Source organism: Salmo trutta, chromosome 1 (assembly GCF_901001165.1).
Source record: "Salmo trutta chromosome 1, fSalTru1.1, whole genome shotgun sequence".
NCBI lineage: Eukaryota > Metazoa > Chordata > Actinopteri > Salmoniformes > Salmonidae > Salmo > Salmo trutta.
Window position 1 is genome coordinate 51,620,681 of NC_042957.1, and position 17,065 is coordinate 51,637,745.

Here is a 17,065-nt window from a genome sequence, read left to right on the forward strand (position 1 = left end):
CATTCCTGATGAGAAAAAAACACAAATGTGAAAAATTGGTTGATATAGTGTTTTGGAAATAAACTCTTCATATTCCAGTGAGAATAAGGACTGCACAGTTACAATATAGACACGGTGGGAAGATATCATTCATGCTTCGATAGAGAAGAGAGAGATGTGACCACATTAAGAGGGGTTGAAAGGGTAACGTGGCTGACGGAATGCTACTGACTTGTTAGTGGGTGTCGTGACATTGGCGAGGATGGTGAAGTTGCTTCTTACAGTTCGTAGACTGGCCAACACCTGGGGGACGGACGGACGGTGGGTGGTGGGGGCGGCGGAGAGAGGGGTAGAGAGCGGAGCGAGACAAATTCACTACATATTCAGTTTAGCCCCTTTCAAGTTCTTTACTGCATGTTCTGTCTTTAGGCAGGAAGGGTGAAGTGTACGCTACTTCATCAACAAACTGCTGAGCTGGTGCTTACCTGAGCAAAAGGGGTGACTATGAGATCTTCTGCATGCCTGTAGAAAGGGAGATAGAAAATGAACAAAGGAAGGAGATGACAGTAAAGTCAGCAGGACAGATTGAGAGTTATCGCTGAAGTGTAACCTCTATGACAGTTTACATTAGCAGATACCGGATATATATATGTGAATCAATGGTTTCCATAGCCCATCTGAATCTAAACAAAATATTTTTGGTTCTGACCAAAAAGCATCTTTCTGAAATGGAAGCAGACCAAGACAAATTACACCGCTGTGAAGCGAAAAAGATTTTAGTATGACCATTAGCATAATACTGCCATAATCATAATAATCATAAATGCCAAGTCGGCTGATTGTGATTGTATAGTGAGTAATGTATAGTGTTGCAGCAATCTGGAGTGTCAGTGAGGCTACTTTCACTCAGAGTGGTTTTAACCATGTGGATTAGCCAAGGTGGTTTTGATGGCATGTGATGAACACAGGAAGTGGAGATTGTAAGGGGGTACCTATTCACCAAACCAGGGTTCAATTAGCACAGTACTTTAGCTGGGCTTGATTGAGTTTGCCTGGTGCAATGGAACCAATGGAATAGTCTTATAAGTTCAAACCCCGCCCAGGTTTGATACTCACCCCTCACTGTTGATGGAGGAGTTGCGTGACATGGTCTTGGGGGACATGTCATAGTCAGAGTCTGATCGGTACAGGAAGGACTCCCTGCGCTCCCCGCGACTCCTGCACCCCTCTGTGGTAAAGGAGGGGTGCAGCCCCAGCACAGGACTCGCCTGCGAATCCATGGGGCTGCGGCCGGCTGACGGACCATTCTCTGAGTCAAAACTGAAAGACAAAGTGAGAGAGACAGGAAAGTTGTCTAGATCAATGCTTCATTAAAGGTATTTTCCTGTGTTTTATACATATTTACACACTAAGAGGTTGGAATAAATCTGTGAATTTGTTAGAAATGATGATAATGCCATTTTAGTGTAAGAGTTGTTTCAAAAGACAGCCTGAAACTGCCTGTGTGAGGAGTCTGGATTTCCTGCTGATTCTCTCCTGATTCCGGGAAACCTCCAACCTCGATTTTGGGAAAATCACTGAATGTATTGAATGTTCCTGGAATTTTGCAACCATAGGTGGGAAGAAGTTTTGACCTGCCTGGTGACATCACCAGACGGCAAATTAGGTAACAGACCAATAAGAAAGAGAGTTCCAAACCTCTTTGCCAATAACACCTAGTATTCCCCTCCCCACTCAGACCACTCCCAGACAGACAGTCCTAGCAAAATTCTTGCTTGAGAAATTGCTCTTTGTTAAGTAGCTATTTTTGTATCTTTTTCACCATTTTTACTTAAAACAATCTCACCAAGGTACTTATTGTTTCCCAGGAATTAATTGATATTTAGATATTTAAAACAATATACACTGCTCAAAAAAATACAGGGAACATTTAAACAACACATCCTAAATCTGAATGAAAGAAATCATCTAATTAAATACTTTTTTCTTTACATAGTTGAATGTGCTGACAACAAAATCACACAAAAATAATCAATGGAAATCCAATTTATCAACCCATGGAGGTCTGGATTTGGAGTCACACTCAAAATTAAAGTGGAAAACCACACTACAGGCTGATCCAACTTTGATGTAATGTCCTTAAAACAAGTCAAAATGAGGCTCAGTAGTGTGTGTGGCCTCTACGTGCCTGTATGACCTCCCTACAACGCCTGGGCATGCTCCTGATGAGGTGGCGGATGGTCTCCTGAGGGATCTCCTCCCAGACCTGGACTAAAGCATCCGCCAACTCCTGGACAGTCTGTGGTGCAACGTGGCGTTGGTGGATGGAGCGAGACATGATGTCCCAGATGTGCTCAATTGGATTCAGGTCTGGGGAACGGGCGGGCCAGTCCATAGCATCAATGCCTTCCTCTTGCAAGAACTGCTGACACACTCCAGCCACATGAGGTCCGGCATTATCTTGCATTAGGAGGAACCCAGGGCCAACCGCACCAGCATATGGTCTCACAAGGGGTCTGAGGATCTCATCTCGGTACCTAATGGCAGTCAGGCTACCTCTGGCGAGCACATGGAGGGCTGTGCGGCCCCCCCCAAAGAAATGCCACCCCACACCATGACTGACCCACCGCCAAACCGGTCATGCTGGAGGATGTTGCAGGCAGCAGAATGTTCTCCACGGCGTCTCCAGACTCTGTCACGTCTGTCACATGTGCTCAGTGTGAACCTGCTTTCATCTGTGAAGAGCACAGGGCGCCAGTGGCGAATTTGCCAATCTTGGTGTTCTCTGGCAAATGCCAAACGTCCTGCACGGTGTTGAGCTGTAAGCACAACCCCCACCTGTGGACGTCGGCCCTCATACCACCCTCATGGAGTCTGTTTCTGACCGTTTGAGCAGACACATGCACATTTGTGGCCTGCTGGAGGTCATTTTGCAGGGCTCTGGCAGTGCTCCTCCTGCTCCTCCTTACACAGAGGCGGAGGTAGCGGTCCTGCTGCTGGGTTGTTGCCCTCCTACGGCCTCCTCCACATCTCCTGATGTACTGGCCTGTCTCCTGGTAACGCATCCATGCTCTGGACACTACGCTGACAGACACAGCAAACCTTCTTGCCACAGCTCGCATTGATGTGCCATCCTGGATGAGCTGCACTACCTGAGCCACTTGTGTGGGTTGTAGACTCCGTCTCATGCTACCACTAGAGTGAAAGCACCGCCAGCATTCAAAAGTGACCAAAACATCAGCCAGGAAGCATAGGAACTGAGAAGTGGTCTGTGGTCACCACCTGCAGAGCCACTCCTTTATTGGGGGTGTCTTACTTATTGCCTATAATTTCCACCTGTTGTCTATTCCATTTGCACAACAGCATGTGAAATTTATTGTCAATCAGTGTTGCTTCCTAAGTGGACAGTTTGATTTCACAGAAGTGTGATTGACTTGGAGTTACATTGTGTTGTTTAAGTGTTCCCTTTATTTTTTTGAGCAGTGTATGTGGGGGATTGGAAATGATGCAGACAATTACTTTGATGGAAGCTACAATTTATCTGCAATATTAAAGCTGATCCACCCCACCAAAAAATAAAATACATTCCGTGTTGAAGGAGAGACAGACATGTATTAACAAGAGTTCAGCCCAGGACAGCTGATCTGCATATATACACAAGAGCACCATACCAATCTAGCGTTACAGACAACCACATGACCCCAAACACAAGATTAGGAATAATCTCAAAGAGATCCAGACAAACAGAAGCTTAGTGAGAGTTTAGCCAAAGTGTACACAGAAACATACTTCTTAGGTTTAGAGGGGGGTTTCTCTTTATGGAACCATGAATGTTTCTGCAGCTTCATCAAAAATGAAAAGCACATCATGGAGGGAGATACTGTGAAGCCACACACACGTGCAAGCGCACACAAACAAACACACACACACACACACACACACACACACACACACACACACACACACACACACACACACACACACACACATCACAGGGCCTGATAATGGTCATGGCTACTTGAACACCATGAATACCTGAGAGGAAGGTGGGACTGAGACGACCGTCTGCGCTCTATACTGCGGTTGAGCTTCATACGGCGGAAAAACACAGAATTCCCGTGTCCTCGAGTGTGGTCTTGATCAGGGGACACAGGTGAGTTAGCGGAGGTGACGTAGGGAGAGGTGGGGGTCAGGCTGGGCGTGGTCAACCCCTCGGGGGTCTCCCACAGATTCATCTGTCGTGTCAGTTTCCTCTGACTCATCTCTGGAAGCTCTGGGCACGACGGAGAGGACTGACGGAAGAAACCACCATCCCTCTCTCCCTCTTCTTCTCTCTCTCTCTCTCTCTCTCTCTCTCTCTCTCTCCCTCCCTCTTCTTCTCTCCCTCCCTCCCTCCCTCCCACCAGAAAATACTCTGTCTATCAAACTTTGTCTGCTACTGCCAACACTTCAACCTCCCAATCGGTCTGTCAGTCGCTCTCCCTCCTACGCTCCCCACCCCCCGCCTTGTTCCACGGTTCAGTAGCACAGCTCACGTCCCAGACAAAGAGAGTTCTCCTGCACACACCAGCACAAAATCCTGCCAGTCAGAAAGCCCTTCATAATAGACCCTAATCCTATGGTTTTATTCCTGGTCCCAATCCTCAGAGTCCACGTTCAGTTGAAGTCTTCGAGCTTTGATCCTGAAGCCCTGGAGTACTGCTGCGTTTGCTCACATCTTGTGTTCACCTCCACACCACTTTGTTCCCTGTTTCTCAGCAGCTTGTTCTTCCTGTGTAGGTTTGTTTTTGTTTATTCTGTCACTGAAGGGCGGCGGTGCAGCTGTAACCCACAGCCTCTCTCTCAGCTATCAGCTATCTGAACAGGGCCACTCTCAGGAGAGGGCTTCTGATATTTCACTAGCTCAGCTCTCACTCTCTATTGCTCTGTCTGAGTCCATATACTTTCCCTGTGTGTCCTCCTCCTGCCTCGCTGTCCTTGTCCTCGCCGACCAGGCCCCTCAGGGACACTGTGGCTGCCACTCTGCCCGGGTGTCTGCCCGATGTCTCACTCACACCCACACCACCTGGAGGACATACCGACGCCGGTCGGTCCGCTGCTCCGTTTCCTAATCTTTCTCTCTCCCTTTCTTCGCTTCCTCTGCCTGTTCTTTTCTCCTTTACTTTCTTCCACCTCCCCTGCTTCAAGCGTGTGCTCTCTTTCTCTCTCCTTATCTCACTGCTCACCATTTCTCTAGCAGCAACAGACCACTGGCAGTAGCGAGTGAGAGAGAGAGAGAGAGAGAGAGAGAGAGAGAGAGAGAGAGAGAGAGAGAGAGAGCGAGAGAGAGAGACAAAGTGGATGGAGAAAGGAGTCAAAGAGAAAAAGGAGGGAAGGGCAGAGGAGAAGAGAAGGAGGAGTGACTCATGCCCTGTGGAACTGTTTACAAGAGCATGCATGATTTGTTTCCAAAACATTCTTTTTTAACATCAACAGCCAAGCCAACAGCCAAGCTTTTTGACCTTTGCAGTACACAGAAAGATATAGGCCTACTGACCAAGTACAGAGCTACTACACAAACAGACCCCTACTCCGAGAAAATCTTTTTGTGAAGTTTAAAATGTACTGTATCTGCATACACATCAGAGTGTGTGTGTGTGTGTGTGTGTGTGTTGTTTCTGACAAAAAGAAGAGAGACAAGAGAAGAGTTTATCTGCATGTATGTATGAACGCTTGTGTATGTGCATGTATACAACAGTGAGTTTGTGTGTATCTGTCTGTTTTTTCATGCTAATGTGAATCTTGTGTCATCCATTTCTTTGTTTTTGCAGTAGCAGCAGAGGTAAATCCCAGTGCATGAATTCTACATACCACTAGGCTGACTAGACAAGGCAGATAGCAGCACAAAGACTATCCACAGAGCAGAACACTATAGAGATGAGATGCCTTGTCAACCACCCATTTCCCCCTGCTCTCTCTCTCTCTCTCCTCCCACACTGTCACTGTCTGCTGTCTCTCAATACCCTTCCTTTCCCTTTCTGCCTCTCTCTCTGTCATTTGTCTCTCTTCCAGTGACTCACCCCAGAATAATGAAGGAAAAACAAGAAGGCACCAGCAGGATGGTAGAGGGGAGCTCAGATCCCATTTGTTTGTGGGGCACCAGGGACCCGTCTGTGCAGAGCCCTCTTAAGTCACGCATGAACAGTCCTTTATGAAACATGGGCTATGGGAATATTGCTCTGATCTGACATCTCTGACTGCTGAAGGATTCCTACTCATTATGATGAATGCAATTAAAAGCTGCAGGGGGTCGATGCTTGTAAAAAGTAAATAATCAAATGATCAGTTATTAAGTAATAAAGCTGGACACAACATTTCACAGTGTGAATTTGTGTGAACAAACACACAAACACAGTACACATGCACATGCATGCATGTGCACACACACACACACACACACACACACACACACACACACACACACACACACACACACACACACACACACACACACACACACACACACACACACACACACACACACACACACACACACACACACACACACACACACACACCCTAACACAGTGTGATTTTCTACCGCAAACACTCCAGTATCCCTGCACATTGTCAATTTGGTATTGGCACTGTCCCTGTACATAGCTTCCTATCTTATTTGTTATTTATCATGTTTTCTTTATCATATACAGTACCCGTCAAAAGACTGGACACACCTACTCATTCAAGGATTTTTCTTTATTACATTTTTTTTCTACATTGTAGAATAATAGTGAAGACATCAAAACTATGAAATAACACATATGGAATCATGTAGTAACCAAAAAAGTGTTAAACAAATATTATATATATATTATAGATTCTTTAAAGTAGCCACCCTTTGCCTTGATGACAGCTTTGCACACTCTTGGCATTCTCTCAACCAGCTTCATGAGGAATGCTTTTCCAACAGTCTTGAAGGAGTTCCCACATATGCTGAGCACTTGTTGGCTGCTTTTCCTTCACTCTGCAGTCAAACTCATCCCAAACCATCTCAATTGTGTTGAGGTCGGGTGATTGTGGAGGCCAGGTCATCTGATGCAGCCCTCCATCACTCTCCTTCTTGGTCAAATAGCCCTTACACAGCCTGGAGGTGTGTTTTGGGTCATTGTCCTGCTGAAAAACAAATGATAGGCCCACTAAGCGCAAACCAGATGGGATGGTGTATTGCTGCAGAATGCTGAGGTAGCCATGCTGGTTAAATGTGCCTTGAATTCTAAAGGAATCACCAACAGTTTCACCAGCAAAGCACCCCCACACCATCACTCCTCCTCCATGTTTCACGGTGGGAACCACATATGTGGAGATCATCCACTCATCTACTCGTCTCACAAAGACATTGCGGTTGGAACCAAAAATCTCAAATATGGACTCATCAGACAGATGTCCACCGGTCTAATGTCCATTGCTTGGGTTTCTTGGCCCAAGCACGTCTCTTCTTCTTATTGGTGTCCTTTAGTAGTGGTTTCTTTGCAGCAATTTAACCATGAAGGCCTGATTCACGCAGTCTCCTCTGAACAGTTGATGTTGAGATGTGTCTGTTACTTGAACTCTGTGAAGCATTTATTTTGGCTGCAATTTCTAAGGCTGGTAACTCTAATGAACTTTCCTCTGCAGCAGAGGTAACTCTGGGTCTTCCTTTCCTGTGGCGGTCCACATGAGAGCCAGTTTCATCATAGAGCTTGATAGTTTTTGCAACTGACCTTCATGTCTTAAAGTAATGATGGACTGTCATTTCTTTTGCTTATTTGAGCTGTTAATATGGATTTGGTCTTTTACCAAATAGGGCTATCTTCTGTATACCACCCCTACCTTGTCACAACACAACTGATTGGCTCAAACGCATTAAGAAGGAAAAAAATTCCACAAATTAACTTTTAACAAGGCACACCTATTAATTGAAATGCATTCCAGGTGACTACCTCATGAAGCTGGTTGAGATAATGCCAAGAGTGTGCAAAGCTGTCATCAAGGTAAAGGGTGGCTACTTTGAAGAATCTCAAATCTCAAATCTATTTTGATTTGTTTAACACTTTTTTGGTTAATACATGATTCCATACGTGTTATTTCATAGTGTTGATGTCTTCACTATCATTCTACAATGTAGAAAATAGTATAGAATTATGAAAAACCCCTGAATGAGTAGGTGTGTCCAAACTTTTGACTGGTACTCTACATGTGTTTTTTTTATGTTTTATAGTTACACTGTTTTGATATTGGATTACTGCACTGTTGGGTAGAGCATGCAAGTTAAGCATTTCACTGTACTTGTGCATGTGACAATGAAACTTGGATGGGATGACTGTGGACAGCTACTCGCTCTTTCATTATGTGATAACAGAACCCCTGGAGAGGAGGACTGTGGACAATGGCATGATGATCAGAGGTCTCACAGGAAAAGGGATGTGTGCCAGCTGGGCGACTCCTTCCTTTGTAAGATAACGACCCTCACAGCTCAATGAGGACAGAGAGCGAGGGAGGAGCTGGCTAATTAAAACAGCAGTTTATCATGTAGCTCACCCGTGTTTTTCTACTTCTTCCAGTTGGTAGGTGACGTAGCATAGCGTCAACACGTCTCACACTAGACACAAGCACAGTAATGGACACAGCAACAAGATGGCAGTTACTGTCAGTTCAAATTGCATGACTCTTGGATATGTTTTCATTGGAATGGGAAACCTAACCACCTTCATCGCTTGAGTAAATACTATAAAATGCTCAGCTCAATGGTATTATGGCTGAGTAGGGACCTTTGTACTGGCAGGTGCTGTAAGCGGCTTGTCTTATTGAATTGATAAATCAAGATGATGTTCTATCTAGGCTTTTCTTGCAATGAATATATAATGAATATGCTGCTCCCTAACACTGTGAGTATCTAAAGCATTTTCCCTGCTCTGCAGCCATACTCCTAACCCTCCTCTCTATGCAACACATTTCTATAACAAAGGGGGAGAATTTGATTATAGTCCATTAATAACGCAGCTTTGAAAGGCTTTGAAGCCCGAGTCAATGTGCTGATTAGTTTAATTAAACCTGAGCGTCCTTAATGGACAAGAAAGATTTACATTCTCACTCCTTCCAATGAACCCCCCCTCCCATTGATTATATATTAACAACACACTTGGAGCTTATGAGTGTGTACGTGCGTGTGTGTGTGTGTGTGATGGAGAGCTGCTGCCACATCAGCGGTTTCCTACAGCACAGTTCTCTCTCTCTCTCTCTCTCTCTCTCTCTCTCTGTCTCTCTCTCTGTCTCTCTCTCTCTCTCTGAGAGGCTTGAGCTGCAGTTGGTCAGGCCCAGGCAGCCAGCATACAGCTCACATTCCCTTGCTGGGTGGGGAGGGAGGAACGGATGGAGGGGAGCTGGAGCTTTCATTTATTAAAGTCACTTTCCAAAATCGATCCCTCTATCCCGCTCCTTCTTATCCTCTCTCTCCACAAGTTAATGATTAACCTTCCTCAACCACTCCATCCCTCCTGCCCCCCCCCCCAGGCCTACCCTCAGCCTGAATGGGGGACGAGAGTGATTTCCTGCCTCCGCTTCCTTTTCTGCCAAGCCAAGCACAGATGCTAATTTCCACGTGCTATGTCAATCTCTCTCCGTGCATTGCCTCACCCAGGCGTTTAGCACCTGCCTGATTGCTACATGCGTGGGGGGAGAGTGGAGGGGGGAGAGTGGAGGGAGGGAGTGAGGGGGAAAGGAAGGGAGGGGCTACTTTTAAGGCCCCATCGTACAAACACAACTGTATTTATTGCTACGGTCGAATCCCGAACTGAATGTTGAATCAGCAACTGATGAGGCAGGGTAATAGGGCTTTTATTACAGAGCAGCTATCACTCTCTGTTGCAGCAGAGCAGGGGCATGTGTTCATATCGGCTAGAACGCCCATCACCGACTCAACTCAAAGCACATTTCAAATGAGATGGCCAAGCCAACAACAACCCACCCTCTCCTCTCACCATTTCTACCTGCCCCAGCATGCCCTCTGTTTCACGCCAGTTCACGGTGCCATGACACAGACCTGCCTGCCCTGGCTGTGTTTTAAAGGCCAACATTTACACTGCTGCCCTGCCCAACTGCCTGAGCTCTGAGCCCTCTGAGAAGAGGAGAGTGTTGGCCTGGCTGGAGCCTGGCGCTGTGCCACCCTTGGATCAGGGAGGGCATCTGGCCGTCCCAGCCTCACACAGGGCAGGGGGACACCGCAATGCAAGCAGGGGGGTCGGGGGTAGAGGAGAAGGGGAGAGAAAGAGGGATAGAGAGAGAGAGAGAGAACGAGGGAGATAAAGAGAGTAGTTAAAGAGAAAGAGAGAGGGGATTCTCTCTACAGAGTGACAGGCTGGTCAGCTGGTCATCCCAGCGATGCCCTGACCGGCTGGCCGGCTCCATCTGAGACAGAGAGAGAGAGAGAGAGAGAGAGAGAACAGAGGGAGAGAGTTCCCCTGTCCACTGTGCTGCATGTGGTTGGTCAGATAACAGCCAGAGCATTACAGAGCCATAATCCTGCCCACAGGATCAGCGACACCATCCAGAGGGGCCTGACTCGGAGAGCCACTGTACTGGAGCCATGTAGAGTTTTAGCAAGGCAACACGCAGACACCTTTAAGCTTAAGGATGACATACTGTAGTAGCTACAATTGATTCCTCAGACAATCACTCGGCCGACTGACCCCTGGTGGAGAGTGGTGTCTTTCATTCAATCCAGAGACGCGCTCTAGTGGATATTCAGTCTCCTCCATCAAATGTAGTGTGAAGCCACAGGCTCATTTCAGTGTGAAGGAATGATGGGTTCAAATACTATTCTAAATCTTTCAAATACTTTAAGCGTTTGCTTTAGCCTGCCTGAAGTGCCAGATGGACGGGGTATGCCGCCTTGCGACTATTCTATTAGTTCCATGGCACCAGGCAAGCTCAATCCAACCCAGCTAAAGCATTTAATATAATTACAATAGTACTTAAATCCAGGTCTGCTAGATTAGCACCTGGCAGCACTCAGAATGTATAATGCATTGTACAAATCCTGCGGTTGTAAATCTAACAGATCCCATAACACTGTATTACACAAGCACACCGCTCCCAGCCTCATGCTGTCCCTCCTCCTGTGTAGTTGTGTCTCTGTTGCCGTGTGGTTTTGTCCAGAACATCTGTATTCTCCCCCAAGCCACCAATCCCACCGCATTAGCATCACCACATCAGTTACTCCAACTCTCTGAGAAACTTTGTCGAGGTAGAGAATAAATCGACAGTCATTTTTCTGTTTATCTTCCATCCTTAACTCTACCTAAACTCATTGTCTGCACGTCGCTGTGAAATATGCTTCCTTTCAACAAAACTTTGGCACCGTCTGATGAAATGACCAGCGCATCATCAATTATGATGACTGTTCCTCTTGTAATTTACATTTACATTTACGTCATTTAGCAGACGCTCTTATCCAGAGCGACTTACACGGTAAACGATGTCTCAACTATTACAGCGTCTTCAAAGTATTCACACCACTTTACTTTTTCCACATTGTGTTGTGTTACAGCCTGAATTTAGATTTTGTGTCGCTGAATTTGTTCGATTTTGTGTCACTACACACAATACCCCATAATGTCAGTGGAAATTTTTGGGCGGGGACAAATTAATAGAAAATGAAAAGCTGAAATGTCTTGAGTCAATAAGTAATCAAATCAAATCAAATGTTATTTGTCACATACACATGGTTAGCAGGTGTTAATGCGAGTATAGCGAAATGCTTGTGCTTCTAGTTCCGACCATGCAGTAATATCTAACAAGTAATATAACCTAACAATTTCACAACAACTACCTTATACACACATGTGTAAAGGAATGAATAAGAATATGTACATAAAAATATATAAATGAGTGATGGCCGAACGGCATAAGCAAGATGCAGTAGATGGTATAGAGTACAGTATATACATATGAGATGAGTAATGTAGGGTATGAAACATATAAAGTGGCATTGTTTAAAATGGCTAGTGATACATTACATCAAGATGGCAAGATGCAGTAGATGGTATAGAGTACAGTATAACATCTACTGCATCTTGCCATCTTGATGAAATGTATCACTAGCCACTTTAAACAAGCCTAAATAAGCCTAAATAAGTTCAGGGGTACAAATGTGCTTAACAAGTCACATATTAAGTTGCATGGACTCATTCTGTGTTCAATAATAATGGTTAACATTTTTTTTGTATGACTACCCCATCTCTGTACCCCAAACATTTACAGAGTTTAATGGTTGTTATATGAGAAAACTGAGGATGGATCAACAACATTGTAGTTACTCCACAATACTAAAAGTGAAAAGAAAGAAGCCTGTACAGAATAACAAATATTCCAAAACATGCATCCTGTTTGCAACAAGGCACTTAAGTAATACTGCAAAAAATTGGAAAAGAAATGCATTTTTTTGTCCTGAATACAAAGCGTTAAGTTTGGGGTAACTCCAACACAACACATCACTGAGTACCACTCTTCATATTTTCAAGCATGGTGGTGGCTGCATCATGCTATGGGTATGCTTGTCACCAGCAAGGGAGTTTTGTTGGATAAAAATAAATGGAATACAGCTAAGCGCAGGCAAAATTCTATAGGAAAACCTGTTTCAGTCTGCTTTCCAACAGACACTGGGAGACTAATTGATCTTTCAGCAGTACAAGAACCTAAATCACAAGGCCAGATCTACACTGGAGTTGCTTACCAAGAAGACAGTGAATGTTCCTGAGTGGCCAAGTTACAGTTCAGACTTAAATCTGCTTGATAATCTATGGCAAGACTTGAAAATTGCTGTCTAGCAATGATCAACAAACTTGACAGAGCTTGAAGAATTTAAAGAAATAAATGTACAATCCAGCTCTTAGTGACTTACCCAGAAAGACTCACAGTTTCTAACATGTACAAGACATATTACTGTTTTATTTTTCATTATTTTATCATTCTTCCACTTTGACATTACAGAGTATTTTGTGTAGATCGATGACAAAAATTCCATTTGAATTCCAATTTGTAACACAACAAAATGTGGAAAAAGTCAAGAGGTGTGAACCCTTTCTGAACTGTGAGTATGTTGGAGTAACCAATGTTAGAAACCATCTGTCAAAACAGGCAGCTACTGCATGTATAAATGACTCACCTACGTTCATTCGTCAATGGATGATGAATATGCATGTACACTCAACCAGCCTCATGACATCAGTTGTGCCAATATAATGACTATGGTGTGAAGCAACTATAAAGCACATTTGAACCTGCAACCATTGAATTGAATCACCTCTATCCTATCTCACTGTTAGGCTACAAAACCCCCACCATTACCAGAATAAACGTACACCAGCAGCAGTCTTTCTGTGTTGCCGATCAGTGTTGGACCGTGTGTTTTTGTGCATGTATGTGTGTGTGTTGGGTATATGCGTGTGTGTGTGTGTGTGTGTGTGTGTGTGTGTGTGTGTAGCTCTGGCCCTCAGTCTACTGAATCAGTGTCCCAGCCAGTCAGTGGGTCCCAGGAGGCTCGGCCCCATCGGCCCCATGCTGCCTTTAACCTGACCAATTACAGCTGACTGACACACCCACCACAGTTATTAAACACTCTCCCTCTCCTGCTATCTCTCCTCCCTCTCCTGCTATCTCTCCTCCCCCTCCTGCTATCTCTCCTCCCCCTCCTGCTATCTCTCCTCCCCCTCCTGCTATCTCTCCTCCCTCTCCTGCTATCTCTCCTCCCCCTCCTGCTATCTCTCCTCCCCCTCCTGCTATCTCTCCTCCCCCTCCTGCTATCTCTCCTCCCTCTCCTGCTATCTCTCCTCCCTCTCCTGCTATCTCTCCTCCCTCTCCTGCTATCTCTCCTCCCTTTCCTGCTATCTCTCCTCCCTCGCTCTCTTTCACACAGTCCTTCGCTCGCTCCACTAAGCTTCCTAACCTTTATTATGTAAATTATTCCTGTGGAACCAGGGGCTGTTTAGTGTAAAAGGGAAACTGTTTAAAACCGTGTCTCAAACATCCACATATTTTAGCCAGCATTACTGAACTGGAATGTCAGGGGGACCTGAACAAGTGTTTGGTTTAATGAGGGTTGCCTTCTTCAGAGAGAGAGAGGAAGAGAGGGGCAGAGAGAGACAGACAGAGAGAGAGAGAGAGTGAGTGAGGGGGGGGAGAGAAAGACAGCAGCGTGTCTCTGTGTTTGGGGAGAAGAGCGGGGTTTCCATTGTGCCTTGTTGTTTTGGAGCCTGTGATTGGAGCCTCAGTTAAACAGATGGGTAGAGTGACATGGAAACCAGTCCAGAGAGAAGACAGATGGAGGAACGTTTTCAATTGGTGTTTCTAATTCATTTGTGCCAGCCGCATCTAAACAAATTAGGAGTTGTAAAATTGTAATGACTTGCACTCAGCGCACAGAGATACGTCTCCAGAGAAATAAATGTTTTGGCATACAGAGGGCTAGAGGCTTATTTTGCGGCGATATTGATTTGCTCACAATGCCTAACGGAGTTCATCTCTCTCTGTGATGCACTGAGACATGCACTTCCAGGGGTGTGGGTGGGCACAACATGCAGACTGGTGGATAATTGGATCAAGAATCAGGGGGATTCAACTCAATGAACTAAATGGCATCAGCACAAATAGTTGAACACAACCGACTGACCAGCAGCAGATCTCCTGGAAAGTGGATTCAGAGTCCAAAACAGGCATTAACCCAGGCTCGATCCTGATCCTGACCCTATGTTGCATCTGATATATTTGTACTTCCGGCACAGTAAATATCAGTAATGTGTAAAGCAGCCATCCGCCCCGCTGTATGCAGCCCACACAAAGAGGGGTATTTTTAGCGTATCGCCCTGTCTTTGAGATGGAGCACGTAACTCCTTCTCTGCAGGCTGACTGCTGGGCTCTTTTATTTTCATCCAAACTGGAAAGAGAGAGAGAGAAAGAGAGAGAGAGAGAGAGAGAGAGAGAGAGAGATGGAAGGAGAGAGAGAGAGAGAGAGAGAGAGAGACAGAGAGAGAGAGAGAGCGAGAGAGAGAGAGATGAGCGAGAGAGAGAAAGAGGGAGAGGGAGAGATGGAAGGAGAGAGACGGAGGGAGGAAGACAGAGAGTGTGAGTCATCGAGAGCTACCTTTGTGCCACTGTCACTCTGCTCCTCTTCTTCACCATCTCTCCCTCTATTCATTCCTCCCTCATCTAACCAATCTCTCTTTTCTCCGCTACTCTTTCTCTATCTATCTATCTATCTATCTATCTATCTATGTATCTATCTATCTATAGACTGTATCTCACATCTCTTATCTCTTATTTCTCCACCTCAATGCCGTCACATCAAAGCCAATTTAAAAGTGAGATGCACACTAATACGGCAATCTTAGCAATCGTTTAGTTAAACATATTTCATACCATGAAGATGGATTCTAGGGTGTTAAGCTGATATTACAGATAATGAATGATATAATGTGACATAATAAGAAGCACCGGATAAGAAGCTGTAGGAGGATGATATTAATGGTTGCGCTCGATGTGCTCTTAGAGGAATACAAATTGCGGAACACCTCAAATGTGTATAAACATCTCTTCCTTACATCAATATGTTGGTATTGCTTAACAGTACAGTAGACCTATATGGACTTACAGGTATAGCCAAGCAAGATCATATTACAAATAGTAAAGTAAACCAGTAATAGCAGAACGATGGTGATTATCCTTGATTGAGGTAAAATAGTCATTAGAGAAGGTAAGACTGGATAATCTGGTGGATTAATGTCCCTTTAAACTGCCTGGGAGCCACTCACACTGGCCTCTCACAGGCTGAGACTGAGACTGAGAGAGAGAGAGAGAGAGAGAGAGAGAGAGAGACTGAGAGAGAGAGAGATAGAGAGAGAGAGAGAGAGAGAGAGAGAGAGAGAGAGAGAGAGAGAGAGACTGAGAGAGAGAGAGGAGAGAATGAGATGACTGAGAGAGAGAGAGAGAGAGAGAGAGAGAGAGAGAGAGAGACGAGCGAGAGAGAGCTGAGACGAGAGAGAGAGACAGAGAGCGAGAGACAGAGAGAGAGAGAGAGAGAGAGAGAGAGAGACTGAGAGAGAGAGACAGAGAGCGAGAGACAGAGAGAGAGAGAGAGACAGACAGAGAATGAGACAGAGACAGAGAGGGAGGGAGTGGTGGGGATTGGCTGGTGTGGTAACTTGGCCTCCCCTGTCTGTCATTCTTATCAATGTTTTAATTAGTGTGTTTTCAATCTTTTAAGTTATTTCTCCCTTTTTAGAAAAAAAACAACTAATTTTAGACATCAAACGTTTCCTAAATTGGACCAACATCAGAGCGTGTTGTTTTGAGCAGCAGGTGTCCTACTTCAACCAATAATAATGTTGTCCCTACACCTGTCCATGGTCACGACCAATCACTCACCTGTGTTTGACAAGGTTAAGAAGCTCTAAAAGTCTGAATTCCTCAAGTGTGACATTTCTTTTGGCATCGTCTTCCTGTCTGAAAGAAGATGCAAATATCGTTTTTAGGGCTTGCTGTATAATTTGGCTTTGAAGAAACTGGCGGTGGTTAATATGCCGCAGCCGGTGAATCTACCATTTCCTTTATCTGTGTTCTTGGTAAAACCCCTACATCTGTGTCCACAATCTCTCTTTAACATTTGTCTCCTTCTCTACCACTATCCTATCCCTCAAGCTCCCTCTTCCACTTTCTCCTCCGTCTATCTACAACCACACCTCTTTCACTATCATCATACGTCCGGATTTCTCCTTGCTGCGATTGATGGATGTCCTTTTAATAGAGTTCAGCTGTGCGCTACATTCATGTAGATAGACATATTTCTCGTTATCTGTAATGAGAAGGGGATGAAGGAGACAGATAGCTTATGCTGGCTGGCCGTGCGTAATACCTGGCTGGCTGGCTGGCTGGCTGGCTGACTGGCTGACTGGCTGACTGGCAGGCTGGCTGAGAGCAGATCAGACTGGAACCAGGGAGCAGAGAGCACTGGTAATTGATGTTGAAATGAAGGGATGATGAGAGGCGATTTGCTCATGAGACCTGAGGTATGGTCGGA

At 45.2% G+C, this 17,065-nt stretch overlaps 1 protein-coding gene across 1 annotated transcript in view; it reads right to left on the minus strand.

Annotated features, from left to right (window-relative positions):
- Positions 1-4,284, minus strand: part of LOC115194359 (cAMP-specific 3',5'-cyclic phosphodiesterase 4B) — a 30,538-nt gene extending 26,254 nt beyond the window's left edge. The window contains exons 1-4 of the mRNA XM_029754044.1: positions 4,015-4,284; positions 1,096-1,299; positions 465-501; positions 212-282 (exon numbers count right to left, since the gene is read on the minus strand). Coding sequence (XP_029609904.1) covers positions 212-282; positions 465-501; positions 1,096-1,299; positions 4,015-4,241 — 539 coding nt within the window. The 5' untranslated portion in view covers positions 4,242-4,284. The remainder of the gene's footprint in view (positions 1-211; positions 283-464; positions 502-1,095; positions 1,300-4,014) is intronic.
- Positions 4,285-17,065: the final 12,781 nt, after the last annotated feature.